Source organism: Tyto alba, unplaced genomic scaffold, assembly GCF_018691265.1.
Source record: "Tyto alba isolate M040663 unplaced genomic scaffold, T.alba_DEE_v4.0 Super-Scaffold_8, whole genome shotgun sequence".
NCBI classification, from domain to species: domain Eukaryota; kingdom Metazoa; phylum Chordata; class Aves; order Strigiformes; family Tytonidae; genus Tyto; species Tyto alba.
In genome coordinates this window covers 7549813-7566360 of record NW_024881329.1, presented here as the reverse complement: position 1 = coordinate 7566360, position 16548 = coordinate 7549813, and the positions used below count along the sequence as shown (strand labels likewise).

At 43.6% G+C, this 16548-nt stretch overlaps 1 protein-coding gene across 7 annotated transcripts in view; it reads right to left on the bottom strand.

Annotated features, from left to right (window-relative positions):
• Nucleotides 1-16548, bottom strand: part of TUB (TUB bipartite transcription factor) — a 156750-nt gene that overhangs the window by 69266 nt on the left and 70936 nt on the right. The window contains exon 1 of one of the 7 annotated variants that reach the window (XM_042784516.1): nt 7708-8165. The exons of the other annotated variants lie outside the window; for them this stretch is intronic. Coding sequence (XP_042640450.1) covers nt 7708-7745 — 38 coding nt within the window. The 5' untranslated portion in view covers nt 7746-8165. Of the gene's footprint in view, nt 1-7707; nt 8166-16548 lie in introns of those variants that run through there. 7 annotated transcript variants of the gene reach the window in all.

Here is a 16548-nt window from a genome sequence, read left to right as displayed (position 1 = left end):
GAAGAATCAGTTATCAAGGTCTGACTCACTGGTGTGTAGAGACATCTTTAATGTTATTTAACGTTGCTCTACCGATGTAGCATCCCAGAAGATGCATTATTTACCTGTATAACTAATCTAAAGTTTTAGGTAGGCATATAAGAGTTCATGCTATCCCTAGGACTGCAAAAAATTGTTTAGTGGAAATTCACAATCCTGGCTTGAGTCTTGGGATTTATATCTGCCAGAAATAATGGAATGCATTCCAAGGTACAGTAGGTCTTTCAGTTGCCACTCAACCTGACCTGAGCAGTTAGTATAAGTCATTGTTCAGACACATTATCTATTCCTTAATTTCTACGATACATCAAATCATTTTCTCACATTTTCAGAAGTGAGAATTGCAACATGATACAATGCATTCTTGTTTTGTTACTGCAGACAAGTGAGACGCCTGCTGTAGTAGTATTGGTTAGCAACAACCTGCTCTGGAAAAAACAGAGACCAATTTTCCTTATGCTTCTTGTCATGGCACAGCTACCATTAATGGAAATACTTAGCCTTTAGCTTTATTCATTTTGCTTTCAAACCGATACCAAATTTGAAAGACAGACCTGTTTTGATCCCTTCTCTAAACATGGATCAATACTGATGTATCTGTATTTCACTTGCAGATACAATTTCCAACTTAGTCATCATTTGAAGCTAATCAAGGAATTTCTTCATCTTGTAATTTCTCACCTGCAGGTAGTTAGAACTGTGATTACAATTAAAATTACCATTAAAAACTTCATGCTGTGGTTTCATTACTTGTGTCAAATGAGTTATATCAATTATGAATTATGATATTCACAGACTTATGTTAACATGCATCTCAACAGGAACCATGAGGTTCCACTGAAATCTGCAATTCAAGACTTAATTTTGGTACACATATGAGAACTCAAGCTAAAACTCAACTTCATTAAAGAAAGACTCGGGCACTTGTGTTGTCAGAGCAAGATAACTATGTCACTCACAAACAAAGCGCACTCACGCGTTCATATTAATGTGTTATAGATCGCTTGCCATTATTTGCTCAGCTAAAACATGAGCTCAGAGAAGGTCGTGGAACCAATCCAATCCCCTTTTTAGTCAACAGAAAGGCTCTTATGGCACCTCTTTGTGACTGCTTCCTGCAAGCAACGATGTGGCTACAGGTAAAGCAGAGGGCAGGGATAGACTCTATAGCATCCCTGCCTCCAGGGATAGGGGTATTCGTAGTCTGACTGCACTGAATCAGCATCCAAGACCTGCAGAGTTCTTGTACTGGCAGAAGCAGGTACTATCCTCTGCTGTATAAGACCCTACCGCACTTCCCCAAAGGAAGTGTTTTAAACTGGGTCACTTTTTCCCTTTAAGGATAAATAAGTACATCATCTCTCAACTTATTAGCAAGCCAAAAGTATGAAAGCTATTTCTACTGTAATCACCGAAAGGGAAAGTAAAGATATATTTTAGCTTCTTGTTAATGTAAAAGAAGAAAATATGAATACATATAGTAAGTAATTTCATTACAGAGGAAACTGAGCATTTAAAGACCTTCCTAAGTGTCACACGAGGTAGACATAAACTACAATTATTCAGTAGATAACCCACAATACATCTACAGTTACTGAACATATATAAAGCTTTGTGCCCTTCTTTTGCATCTGTCTTCCAAACTGAAAATTCTTTAGACTGAAGACTGTCTTGCTGTACACCTGCATACAATTAGCATTATATAAATGATAACAGAGCCCAGAGAGACATTATATTCTCAGCTGAAAGTTCTCAGAACTTGCTGGTATCATCCTGCCACTACATCATTATAAAAGAGACTGCAAAACTGCAAGAGAACTTATTTCGCTCCCTGCCACCCCCAGTTGCGTGACACATCACCAAGAAGAACATCTTCTAATCCTAGTTACTGGCCTTCATATACTACAGTAACAAAAGCTTCAGCAATAAGTGAGATATAAAATAAACACTGATTTTAACATCCATGCTTAAAGCAATAATCTTTGCATAATCTGTGGCAAATACTGAAATTCATTCTCAATATTCTGCAAAATAAATAATTTTAGCTTTAAAAGACTGCAAAGAGTACTAACTACTGAAGTAATACAATGAGAAGTCAGGATGTATTTATTCAAGTTACAAATAATAAAATACAAATTAAATAGCAAACATTTACAGAGAAGGGTATCTTCTGAGGTACTATATAGCTGGCAAGAAAGAATTCTAATTTCATGAAGTATCTCAAAGTGGAAAAGAGGAGAAAACAAAAAAAGTGGCAAGGAGAGCAAGATGTAGGGTCAAACAGCAAAAAGAAATCTGTTCATAAAGAGAAATAATGGAAAAGCATGAATTAGAAAATAAAATAAATCATTACGGTGAGGGGAAGAGGAACGAGGAGGAAGTGTGAAAAGAATCCAGCTCTCTAAAATGTCAATTTTTAGTTACTAATAAAAAGTAACACCTTCCAGAAAAGCTGCTGCTTGCATGTCTAAATGGATGCTGCTTTCAGGAAAGTCCAAAAACCCCCAGGCGTAGGAGTCAAAACTGTCTGACCGGGGGAACTGCGAGAGGAGATGTAACAATTCATATCCACTGTCCGGCTGCGATCCAGCTCTGGCACAGATGGCTTGTAAATGACTGTCACTGCCAGAAACCTGCAAACGACTGTTGCGACCAGAAGCCCACAGCCCCATTCGGAGGTGAGCTGTAGGCTCCATCCAGATGTTGACACTGCAAAGGTGTGGGGGGGTGACAATACTCTTGGGCAGTTGGTGCAGCTGCTTCTCTGTCATGAGGCCCAAAGCACGCCCTGCCAGAGGTGGCAAAGCCCCTTCCGCCCCTTACCTAGACCCAGCTTTGGCAGACTGCAGAGCACAGGACTAGGACTAGGTTTCACTGCCAGCTCTGCAGCTGATCTCCCTTGAGCCTTGTCCCATTTCCATTTAAGCCAATTCTCCGCAACTTCCACAGGTCTCTTCCTCCCTTGCTGGTAAAACTATAGTGATACTTTATTTTTCTCACTTCTCTTTTCTGCCTGGCTGATTTAGGCTATCAGCTTCAGGGTAACAATTGCCTCTGATGATGTGCTCATACAGCTCCCTAACGCTGATGCTGGGCAAAACAGGGCTTTATTCTCAGCTGGAGTCTCTACACGCTACAGCGGTAACACCCTATATAAGAGTGCAGACCCCCACTAAGGGAGAGCTCCAACTGAAACATTTTAAAAGCATACAATTAGGCTAATTTTTTACATTGCAATAAACAAAGACAAAACAGCCTAATTTAGAGGAGACACACGCTCTTTATACCCTTTTCCTTCGAAAAAGCAGGTCTCATAAATTATCAATGCCCTTCCCCACCACAGGCAGCTGAGCGCAAGCTCACCTGCATTGCAACACCCTCGGCCACAAACTGCACCTCGCAGCAGGGTGAGCGCTCTACCTGCACTGCTGCCTTCAGAATGCTGAAGCTTAAGGGTAGATAATGTCTCAATATCTCAAAGAAATGCATAAAAACGAGCGTGGGACACCCTTAGTCTTCAAGCCCATTCCTGTTCCAGGACTTGTTTACACATCACACTTTCAGAAATCTTCTTATCTGCTCTAATTGCCATGATTCATGAATTTACAACACAGCTGTGCTCCACAATTTTCATCCAACTGTAATCCTTCAACTTGCAAATAAATAACTAGTGACTGTTTATAGCTACAATATCTAAGCACAGCATTAAAACTTCTGAGCAAATTCATAAAAGCTACAAAAAAATTGAGCCTAATGAAAAATGTCACAAATAAACTAGTGTATATTATTACCATCATCATGTACATATCAAGATGTATTTTGCCGCTGCAAATGCATGTAGTCTGTGGAATCTGCTTTAGGCAGCACCCACCGCGCGGTGCCAGATCTGCCGTGGCACGGTTCACGGGGTCCCCCTGGGCTACAGCAGGTTTGTCCACACAAACCAAGTTCTCAGCAGAATTACACAGACGCTTTACAGAGAACTGTGGGGACCAGAAGCAAATTTATTCCTGCATGGACTGCGCTTTTCAGCTGACGGTGTTTATCTATTTCTCATTAAACAGGTTAGATGGCTTTGTAAATGCTGCTTTTTAAGTTATAGTATTAAGATTTGTTGTTAAAGAAGCAAGTGAAAATAGAAGAACAAATAATAATAGGGACTAGGACCTTGCTGTGACTGAGTCCATTGACACTTTTATCTTAACTAGAAAGTTTCATTTAACTATAGTTATGTAGTACCAGGAATGTGTTCACTTACTCAGGACACACCAACATAGAATAAAAATGAACATGGTAATTTCAGAAATTCTATAAATTAAAAATTTGTTCGTTGTTTTTTGAACAAAAAACCTGAACTCTTGTGAATCTATAATGATTCCCAAATACTCCTGCTTTGTATTTTCTACTGGAAACTGCTGAAAGATACTAAAGGAAAACACTACTGTGCTAATTCCTCAAGAAGCTACATCTTACTCTTAACTGCCATCAGGAACCACCTTTGGGGCTGGGGGCAGCTGCACAAACTACAACAGATTTTCTACTTGAGTCTAAACTATTTTGATTCTTTATAATAAAGGATTGAAACATTGTTAAAAATGGGTTCAATTTAAAAAATAATTCCTAGTTTGCTGTACCTGGTGTGTAGCTCCATGTAAGGGCTTAATCATATGCTTGAATTTCTATTTATGAAACAGTTTCATGAAAATAAATGCAATATATTTACTTTTAAAAAACAATTTATCAGTTGTATTTCATAACATTAGTGAACTCAAATCCCCTCATTCTACGACTATTAGTGTTTCAAAAGCAGAACACAAGAAAAGACATTAAGGATGAAATGCTGAAATCGCAAACTCACAAATAATATGAATCTTTAATCCACCTCAGCATGAAAAAGCTAGCACTGACACTGAAAGAACTGCCTACTATTTTTTTGTTAACTCACTCAAAATGTTCTCAGCATCTTAAAAGTAGAAGTATAATCTGGTTTGTGAGTTTTGGACATACAGGTGGATTGCTTAGAGTTGTACACGATACACACAGAACCGATTCCCTCTAGCTCATTTCACTAGTAAGGAAAAATAAGACATTTCACTAAAGGAAAAAAAATAAAGCTTCTCTGCTTGAATTAGTTTAGGTATATAGCTGCGCTTATGTTTGATTGTTAGGAGGACCGATGTAGGTTTAGGAGTCATGCTACCATTTTAAAGTCCGTGCCAAAGTTGAAACAGCTTTGCCAAGCTCAGAGAAGGGCTTGCAGCGTTTTCTAGCACACCGAGCACCAGCGAGGCTCAGGCTGTGTCACGGACATCTTTACAGACCTCAGCAGGCCCAACCGCCTCTGCGCTGTCCCCCACGCTAGCAGCAGCGACATTGTTGGATGTCACATGCCACCCAGGCCATAAAGACGATGGGGAACGGGCCTCTGGGCTTTGAGAGTCAGCAACCGGTGAACTCGCGACAGTAAACAAGAGTCTGAAGCAGCAGAGCAGATAAGCGTGGGGCATCTCGCTGTCAGAGAGCAGGTGAGCTATCCCAGGCAGGGCACATCAGGCCTCTCCCTCCCCTTGGGTACTTCACTCCAATGAAAGGGGACTTTGACCTAATTTACTAATACGGTGTTTTCATGTGTAATCTCAGTCATATGTATTCAGAAACTATTGTTTCCTGGTTAAGTATGTTTAAGGGATCCTGGAGGACGCAGCAAATGAGCAAGCACAATGAGATTTGCAATGATATACCTCTAACTCGGGAATTAGCCCTGAAGACTGAAAAATAAGTCAACTTCTTGAGAGAACTCTGTGTTAGAAGCCTAAACAAAGACACTTCAAAGCAAAAGTGTGGTTTGTTTGCCTTTCGGTTTGGGGCAGTCCTCAGCAGTTTCTGGCTCTAAACATATAGTTAACATTAAAGCAGAATATTATATTAAAAAACACACAAGCATCATCAGACCTGTGTTTTTCTGATGATCTACTTTTTTGTCTCCCTTTGTTCCTCTGAACTGCACTGAGCAGAAACAGAAGAGATGTTTTATTTCCCTGTTCAAGGCCACTGCTACAAAACCCCTCAGCAAACTTTTGGCATCGGCGTCCACAGAGCCTTGTGTACAGTGAGAGAACAGAGCAGCAGTTCCTCTGCTGCTGGGAAGAGCCATGAACAGCTGTTCTTCTGGTATTTTTGCCTTCATTACAAGGCTTCAAATTGCATCAGAACGCATCCGCTAGTCATTTTGGAAGCCTTACTGCCAACTCCTTACGTCTTTTGAAAACGCAGGATCTGAAAGAGCTATTGGAGAGAGAGTGGTGATATTCTCGGGTTCATTGTAATCAGATTTCTTTCTTTCTGATTTTTCTGTTGATTAGAACTATCACGCGCACAGATTGAAAAAGCAAGACTTCCACATGTGCATCTATCATTTCATTTTTTTTCTCTGTATTAAGGAGTAATTTATTTGTGTTTACGTTGCACTCATTGTGGCATATGGTTGCTACAAATATCACCATTCAGAACGGGGCAAACTGCAACTGACTTGCTTAAACAGCTGTCTATGTTTTATAAATGCACTCTGTAAATATTTTTAATTTCATGATTCCCAAAAAAAAAAAAAAAAAAAGTTTACATTACTGTATCGCTCTTGTTTTATTTACCACCAAGCGAGTGAAACAAACATGCTCTGCTGCCTTATGCAGAACACCTTTTTAAACGCCCGTGATTTCTTTCTGCAATAATTCAGTTTGAAAAAGAGACCTGAATGAAAACTAAGAACACTAACGTCGCTCCGAACATCGGATCCAGAAACGGCTTTACTGCTGCTCCTCAGCACAGCCCATCCCGCCCGGAGCTCAGTCTTCCCCGGCCCGCTCTCTCCTCGTACCGCCGAGTCAGATACAAACTGTTCTCCCCTTCCAGCAGCGAACGCTCCCGCTCCCGCTCCCGCTCCCGCCGCGGAGCCGGGCGGAGCGGCCGCCCCGGCGGGGCTCGGCGGGGCCGGGGTCCCGCAGAGCGGAGCCGCCGCCGCCGCCGCCCGCTGACGCACGGGGCTCCCGGGCAGCGGCGGCTCCCGTAGCTGATGGCAACGGCGGAGCCAATGGGAGCCGCCGCCGGGCGCTGCCATGGCGATCCCGCTCCCCGCCATGGCGGCACCGCCGGCCGCCCCGCTCCGCTCCGCTCCGCGCCCTGCCCGCCCCGGCAGCGCCCGGCGTCCCCGCGGCCGAGGGGCTCCGGGCCGGCGCAGCGCTGCCGCCCGGGGGTGGTGGTGGTGCGGGGGGGGGGGGAGCCGTGTGGCGGAGGCAGGGCGGAAAAGCTCTCCCGCTACGGAGCGAGCGCGGCTCTGCCACCGGCGCTCCCGCTCTCCGCGGGCCTGACAGCTCTCCCCGGAGACCGGCCCCTGAACTTCGCGGAGCGGGACCGGCCCGAAGTTGGGAGGCGGGACCGCCGCTCCCGCCGCCTTCGAGAGGCACAGGGGCCGGCCGGCGACCCGCTCCCCGCAGGCGGGACCCACCGCCTCCCCGCCGCGCCCCGGCCCGTCGCCGGCAGCCCCGGCCCGTCGCCGAAGCACGCGTGCCGGCGGCCACCCCCTGAGACCGCCCAGGGGCAACGGCTCCAGCCCGGCGGCAGCCCCGGTCCCTCCGGCCGCCCCCCGCTCTCCCCGCCGCGGGTCCCCCCCACCTGTAAGGGATCCAGTCCGCCTGGTGCCTTGAAGTCATCTCTCCCCGGCGACGCTGCCCGGAGCCGAGGAAGGGGACGCGACCGCTGCTGCCCGAGTCGGAACCCGCCACGGCGCGGGCAGCATCCTCCGTCCGGGGCGGGGGCGGACGGCGCGCCGGTTATCCCGGCAGCGGCCGCAGAAACATCCCCCCGGGGAGGGCTCCCAGCGGCGGGCCGGGCTGCATGGGGCGGGGGGCGGCCGGGGGGCAGCGGGAGGCGGCTCCCAGCCCTTCCTCCCTGCCCGGAGCGGCGGCTGAGCCGGGAACCACCGGAACGGGGGAGGGGGGCGCGGGAGGGGGCGGAGGAAGGGCCAGCAGCGGGCAGGGAAAGGCAGGGCAGCAGCGCCGCGCTGTCGCTACCCGCCCGCCCCCCCGTTGCCGCCGCCGCGCTGAGGCATCGCCCGGGCGAGGCGAGCCGGGCCGCCCTCCGCGCCGGGCCCGCCCCTGCCCCGTCAGCCGCCGCCGCCACTGACTCACGGCCGGCGCCCGCCCCGCCACTGGGCATGTGCGGGGCGCCGCGGCCGGCGAGGGCTGGGCTCGGCTCGGTTCGGCTGGGTTCGGCCCGGCTCGGCTCGGCTCGGCTCGGCCCGGCCCGGCCCGGCCCGGCTGGCGCCGCCCCCGCGGCGGGCCACGGCCGAGCCCTCGCCGCCTCTTCAGGCGCGGGAGAGGTGTGAGGAGAGCTCAGCCTGCGCCGAGGCTCCTCGCAGTCCGGCACCACCGGCAAAATCTATAAATTTCAGCAACTCGACCCAAAATGGCTGAGGAGCCACTGCCCGGGGGTCTGTTAGTAAAAAGCTTAATTGCGGCCCTCGAGGGGAAACTAATGTTTTGTGTTTGCCGATGCCGGTGCTGCTGGCACTGGCGGCCGCTGCCCACCTCTGCTGGCCCTGGCACGGCCGCGAGTGCCAGCAGCTCCTGGGGACATCCTGGGGACACCGCGGCGGAAGGCGAAGGCCGGCTGGGAGCAGAGCACTGTCACGGCTCCCTGAGGAGCCTTTTCCTACACAAGTGCCTTACAGGCCACCATCCCCTCATCCCAGCAAGGCCAGCTCTGCCCCAGCCCTACAGCCCCAGCAGAAGTAGAGCCCATTTGAACTACTGACCACGTAAATCCTCCTCCCCTTCGTCTGTGCCAGACTATACGCTTATAGAAACGGTGCCTGTCTTCATGGAAAAAAACGATCTGAAGAAAGAAGGAATTAGTGAAAGATAAGCATTAATGAAAAACACAATCTCTATTTGCTTTGAATAATGGCAGTCAGGCTCCTGTTATCTCTGAAGTTTTGTGTAGTTAACATTTGTGGTGCGTATGTAGGAGATACTTATAGAAAAGACTTAAGAGTTAGCTGAAGTCACCTTTTCACACAGAATAGACATCATGGAATAAACAACCAAAGAGTTAAGTGTAGCACCCACTGTACCCTAGAAAGACTAAGATGGATAGGGGCACCTAAGTGACGAAGACATGAAGCTCTGACCTGCTAAGCCATCCCCAAATTGCAACGTTGGTCTTCTACTTGATGGTGTGAACTCATGTGGAAGAAGGGTGCGGTACAGGTTATCCCTTTGAACCATATTGCAGAATTGGAAGCAAGGATGAATGATTAAGGCTGTGGAAAGGTGCACATCTGAGCAGAGAGTAAAAAAAAAGCTCACCTAAGAAAATACGGAGCTTAAAAGTAAGTGTCAAGAAATAGTAGAGCAAGAAGAGTAGAAAAATAACTTTAATTTTGGTTTTATAGATAAAAAAAAAAAACCTATTATAATTTAACAAATTAAAAACAGATTGAAGGAGATATTTTTTCACACAACCTAACTGTATGGTAGAGTTTACTACCAAAGAACCTGGCTGGGGCCAGGAAGCCAGCAAGACTCAACAGAAGATGACATTCTTAACAGAAATGTTACCTTAATATTCAGTGTCATAAACTTTTGAGAGGCTAAAAATTCTGGTGTCTGTTTTAAAGCCAGACACCAGGATTTAAGTGTTTTCCATAAGTCAAAATGAGATCTACCTTTAAGGAAGGATTCCTTCACATCCACGTGGATAAGGTAATTTGCTTTCTTGACCAGCATCAGGCACTGGACTTGACAGACCTCTGTTTCAGTCAGACACAGTCTGGAACTGTATGCTGGTGGAGGCGACTGCAGTAGAGAGATTCCAACTCCCGGGACAATGCTGCATGCTTTTTAAGCATGCCCATTTACTGAGGCTTCCATAGAAAAGAAGAAAGGAAAGACGAAAACTAGAAGAGTTTCATGTCTTCAGAGTCAAAAGCTCTCAAGACTGATATGTTTTCATAAAGCTGTAAAGTCTGATAGATGAGCTCATGCACACACATCAAAAAGATCCCTCTGAGCCTTTGAACAACATGAAATATGGAAGTGCTTTACTGTCATTTAAACAGCCCAAGACCATGTTTGTGTTAAGAGATACAAAGCAGACAGGGTTACTAGATGTTCAAAACTGCCAGGGTGTCCTGGAAGATGGGGGTGCACAGAATGTAATGCCCACCTAGGGAGAGCCGACACGGAGGAGAAGAAAAGTCAGGAAAGTTGTATGGGGAAATGGGAAAAACAATTCTCTCCGTTTATCTGCTTTTGCAGGGTCTACTTAGCCCCCAGCCCTCTTCCTCATCCTCCCCCTGCCATGATTCTCCCTCCTCCCTTATCATCTTGGGTCACTTGCTTTTATGCAGCTTTGGTTCTTTCTCCCTGGCAATGCTCTGCTCCCATTCCTGAAGCGAGTAAGCTGAGCAGAGGGGTGAATACTAGCCCTCTGCAACTGGCAGCATTAAGAGCAGGGTTACTGCCCACCTCTAACTCCGAGCAAGGTTCCAACTCACCAGTCTCCTATGGATGTCACTCTGCTTTGTCTGCATGGCACACAGAGCTAATTCTGAATGACAGGGCAAGAGTTAAAGAGAAATCCTTGCCGGGAGGATGACCAAGGTGTTCATTTTACTGTGTAACAAGCCTCAAGATTGCCCTTGAGGTGAAGATCTGTTCACTGACATTTCTAATATTCTTCAGCAGCTCAGGCTTTTGCAGGTGCCAGCTTCCCCAAGTACTACTACAACAAAAACTAGGAAAAAATACCAGCATGTAACAAATGATCTGTACATGCAATGATGATTTCTAGATGCTATCTGTAAAGAGAATATTATTTCTCAAAAGCCATGCTTAATTAGTTTCAGATACCAGCCTGATGGGCAAGATAGTCTGTTAGAAAAATATTGCTTTAAAGGTTCAGCAATGGATATATGAAACAGATGGGAAGCAGCAACATAGATGCAAACCTAGCTCCTCCACTGCCGAACGTGTCTCACTGAGTACCATCTTCCTCTATGTACAGTGTGCTACCTTTCCAATTATTCCTATCTTGTTCTCTATGTAAAGTAAGTGTCCTACTACTACATTTTTTAATTAAGATGGTAAATAATACAACACAACTGTATCTAACAGTTGAAAACATCTGCATTTGCAACTGAAAGCCTTCTGGCAATCTGGGTAGAGAGCACGACATCAAAGCAGGATGACTCTGTTGAAAGGGAGTTGGGAGAACCTAAGCAAGCAATAAAATGAGAAACTGATGTAAGCTCTGTCCTAAATGTCCAGGTTAATAACTTTTAAAATTCTAATTTTGCCATGATGGGGGAATTAAGTTCTTATAATTTACCCCATAAAATCAATTAGTAAACATGTATGCTGATTTGAAAAAGTGCACAGGGTATTTTTTATAGAGAGGTTTTTATCTATCTCTCTTCCTGTTGTTCCTCTTCCTAGAGCCAATGTTGCTTCTGCACTAGTGAGTGCGGCACTGGTCAGAGCTTGTGCGCTACAGATAGAAAGGTCTACGTGTTGTGTGGCTTAGAAGGTTTGCTACACCTCATAGCTGCTATAGTAGGCTTGGGATATGTATTGAATTAAATTCCTGTCTCATGTACATTTTTTAGCTGACCTGAGAGAAGGTTGATTTCAGAAAAAGGAAAAGTATCATAGTGAACACCATAGATTTTCTTATTTGCAGACCCATTCTGGTCTTATGTTGTGGTGTAACACATGTCCTAACCCACAGTTCCTAATTTGTTTGTTTATAAGACATCTGAGAGACTAATTTGATCTTTTCAGGTCTTCTAAAAGAGCAAAATCTGACAGTTTGTTGTCTCTGGATCAGCTCAAGCATAGTGCAGAAAATACTTCTGTCTGGCATTTCAAATCTTATAATAGCACAAACAGGACATATTTGGCATAAACGTGTAAGGATTATGGGGTTTCCATTATTGACTTGGACATTTCTAATTTTAAGCTCAAAACAACAAGGAATAGGGATGTGTTTGTGCTGGCATAACTACAGAAGCAGTTGTGTTTAGATTTTCCAATTCCAATATATCTAAAATCAAGCTATCATATTTGAAGTAAAACCATGCCAAATAAAACTTATCTGCATTTATTACAAACCTAGAGTTCCTAACAAAGTTCATGAGCTTTTCTGCATAAAGCTCAGATCAGTTGTGAGCGTATCTAGGATATTTTGTTTGTTTGTTTGAAAAATCAAACTGTGCAGCTAACCAGGACCAGATGCAAAAGCTGAGGTTTTGTATTATGAACTGAAATTCAGCAAGTTCAGTGGATTTCTTCCCAAGCAGTGAATCCTGGCAGATGTTGAAACAAAAGCAGAATAAACTCCAGGGATGATAGTAAGGGCGTTAAAACTTGCACAAAGCAAGAAGAAAATGCTCACAAAAAAAAATGAATAAAATCGAAGCCCTGAATGTTAATTTTAGCCATAAACACTTCAGTCATACCAGAAACATGACAGAGATAATTCTGCTCATTGTTGTGGGCTTTGGATGAGTCTTATGCCAAGTTCACTGTCCTTGTGCCTTGAACAGAAAGAAGCCCAAGTTAAGTCTTGTTTCCCTAGTAAGGAAAAATGGCATTATTTTTGATATCCCAGTTTCAATTATAACAAGAAAATTTTGTGGTAAAGGTGAACAATTTGGAGATGAAACTCTGGGAATTAGACAAATTGGTATATGAAAGATTTATTGCAGCCTTTACATGGTTGATCCTCTTCATGAAAGCTCTCTTTTCTTTACTGTATTTCATCTATTCTCATTCCAATAAGTACATTTTTGTTTTTTTTTGTTGTGAGGCTGGGAAGCATAAATACTGATCAGTAACACACTGAAATAAAATCTATTCTGCAGTAAGAGAATAGAGTTCCCTCGCCACCCAGAGTGATTTTCACTTTCGTCACTTCAGTTTGAACTTGCCTAACTCCACTGAGATCCAGTCTAATATCAGGTTTTTTATAATTAATATCAAGCTGACATCTACATCTTCCTATAAAATAAGTGAGTATGGGAAAATGTTAACTTTTGAGGAGTGAAATTGTTAAGCTCACTGTGCTAGCACTAGAAATCAAACCTTGTACACCACTGTCCTGGTGTTTGCCACTGGTGGCCTGCTTTCAACCCCTGCTAAGTAAGTTTTTAGTTCAGTCTGATAGCAGATCCTCTAAAAACACTTAGCCTCTCTCTCAAAATCTTGCATTGGATATATCCAGTGCTCTCCTTCTCCACTATAAGTAATAAACCCTGTTACTAAGGTGAAAACAAAGTCTCTTCAACAGACACAGACTAACCTATGTGGCTGCTGTACATAAAGTCACTGAAACTTGAGCAAGAAGCTAGTATAATCGTAATTAGAGCTCCGGTCATCTTTGGAATTGCTGTCCCATCGAACACTCATCTAAATCCAGTGGGACCGCTAGAAGTGGATTCTGCTATATTTTCCCTTCAGACTCCCCTTTTTACTGCCCTCTAACATTATTCTTACATCCTGATACCTAAAACGATTGTTCATGAAGGATCAATGCTCCTATGATAGTGCTTAAATACAAAATTGGATAATCCTATTCCATTTCAGCATACTATTTCACATAGGTTTTGCTTTTAAGGGTTTCTTTTCTCTTTGAACGTTATTGTTAAACCAAATTTTACACAGTAATTCTGCTCTTATCTCTTGCACTGATGCTTTTTGAACTTTTCTGAACCACTCACGCTATTTACATGTCACCGAAGGCAGTTAGAATACCAAATCATAAAGACATGTTTTCAAAAATACTTCCCTGCCCAAAGTACACATCTCTCCCCTATAAGAGATGTCTAAATTCATATCAAACCAAATGCCAGTTTACTGCCCATGAAAACTATAAGTCACTTTTTGTTTATTTTTCCCTTAGAAAAATCAAGGGTAGTTTTCAGTTCTGACTTTTTTTTTTTTTCCCCCATGGAATCACAGGACAGATGGCAGTGGAAGACATCTCTAGAGACCATCTTGTCCAACCCCTCTGCCTAGAGCCATGACAACTACAGCAGGTTTCTCAGAGCTGTGTGCAGGCAAGTTTTGACCTCCAAGAATGGAGGCTCTGCAGCTTCTCTGGGCAGCCTGTGCTGCTGTTTGACCAGCCTCACAGTCAAAAGGTCTTATGTCTAAATGGAATTTGCCATATTTCAATTCGTACCTGTTACTCATTTTGTTCCTCTGAGCTAAGATGCATCGCTTTGCACTCAACCAGCAAGAGGGGACCATACTGTATCTCCCTTTGTCCCCATGGCAAGTCCCAAAGATCCTGAGGTGTCCTTTCAGGACAAAAGCAAGCTCTTCCAACCCAGACTGGGAGAACCATGCTGAAATTCTCATAAGCTGTTAGTGAACGGTAGCATATCTTAGCCTGCTGAAAGGATAAACCCCAAACTGTTTCTTCATATTCAATAGTCTTTCCTTTGAAGCATGGTTAGTAGGCAACCATACTTAATGCTGAAAATCCTCTGGATTTATCTAAAGCTATGTACAGCCTTCATAACTGTTCTGTAAAAGCATGCATAGGCATTACTCCCAGTTAGGGTAAATCAAAAAAAAATCCGTTTAAATTATAGATCTAAAACTGTCTACCCCAGCTGAGGATATAGTTTTAAACGTTCATGCTTAGCTATTGGGGAGCTAAACAAAAAAACGAAACAAATTCCTGTCTAATCTCAGGGATGTTTCCAACTCATGGATGGTTCAAACTCAGACATGACTTATGTTCCCTTAAAAGCTGTTAACATCACCTGAGAATGAGCCAGAAAATTGAAATGCTCCCAGCAGAATTTGCATGTAGAACCAGAAATGCTTTGCCATAGGTGTTCATTTGGAATATCATGATCATGACCGTCCCATTTTATTCCCCCTAGATTTCTTCTTCCATCAAACTTGATTACTCAACAAGTCAGTTCATTAAAAAAATAAAAAAATTTTAAAAAGCTACAAGTTTTGAAAGAATTAACATGCCATTATACTTTAGCACAGAGTTGCAATCAAATTTAAATGAGGTTGAGTTCACTGTACAAGGAAAAAAAGATTTAAATGGTTTTGTTTGGAGTCAAAGCAGCTAGAAAAATAGGAAACTAGAATAGCTGAGCATTTTTATAAGTAGAAAACAATCTACAGTCTTCAAAGTCTTCAGGTGATATTTGAGATTAAATAATATCAAGTTATTCTTTTCATTTACTTGCTTTAAAATGTTCTAGCTAGTAAAACTTTTCGGAAGAAGCAGGAATAAGTATTTAAATTATTGTTTTTCTGCTCTCTTTCCAATAGAATGGGTCAAGTATATTTGAGCTTGCAATGGAAATACCTGATTTTCCTTCAGAATTTACGCAACTTATTAGCTTGACTTACTGCAGTCATCTGCACTTCTGGCCAATATATGACAGTATTCGAAATACGACTGCTTTACATCATCTCTGTAATGCAATAAAATGCTGCATTCACATTAGAGATGATAAACTGAGGCAAGAGCTAGATTATTTAGTTTGCCTACAGCTATATAGAAAGTCTCTGGGTAAGCTAGGAATTGATCAATTGATCTTTGCTGAAACATCCATCTACTGTGCATACAAATTATATTCTGGGTATCACGTGCCAAGCACTTTCCAAGTCCTCCATGTTTGCCAGTACAAGGACAGGATGAGAGAGCACTGCTTACTCAGTGTTTCCCTGAATTACAATCTCGTGCAACCGGCAATAATTTCAAATATACAGATACACTAAATTAACTTAAACAGCTGTCTGGGAATTTCTGTTTGCAAGAGCTATTAACGTTACTGATTTCACCACACCAGTTTTTCACTTTACCTCAACAAATGACTGAGGCTGTGGCCAAATAGCTCAGCATAAACTAAATGTGAGACACTGTGTTCAATAATCTGGTCCAGCCTAAAGAGACTTTTTTTTTTTTGTTATGTTTTAGCATATTCTTATAAAATGTTTTATTTCTCAGTGATTTGGCTGTTAGAGTTTAACAGCTACTTACTGGGCCTACAGGGCGGGGTATCCATGGGTTCATCGTAACGCCCAGCACCCATCTCCAGCACACCTTCCCACCAACACTTCACACCCACCCTTAGCAAGGAGGAGAACCCAATGCTGAATTATTAACAGTTCTTCTGTGAGAACTGTATCGGCTGCATCTGGCAGACCATGAGCACATTTTCCTCATTAACTTCATCAGTGTTTTGAGCAGAGTCCCCTCACCAGCAAGTACAAAACAAAGAAGTTTTGTATGTTATTCTTCTGTAAAAAAAGTTGGAGGAGCTATTGTTTGCAAAATATATTTCCTGGCAGCCAGACAGGAAGATAATATTTTAAAATTTCCCTTCTAGACATAAAATTGTAAGTATTTAAGCACCAATTAATTACTAAGCAAAACATATACTCATGCCTTCAAAGAGCACTGAAAAGAAAACACAAA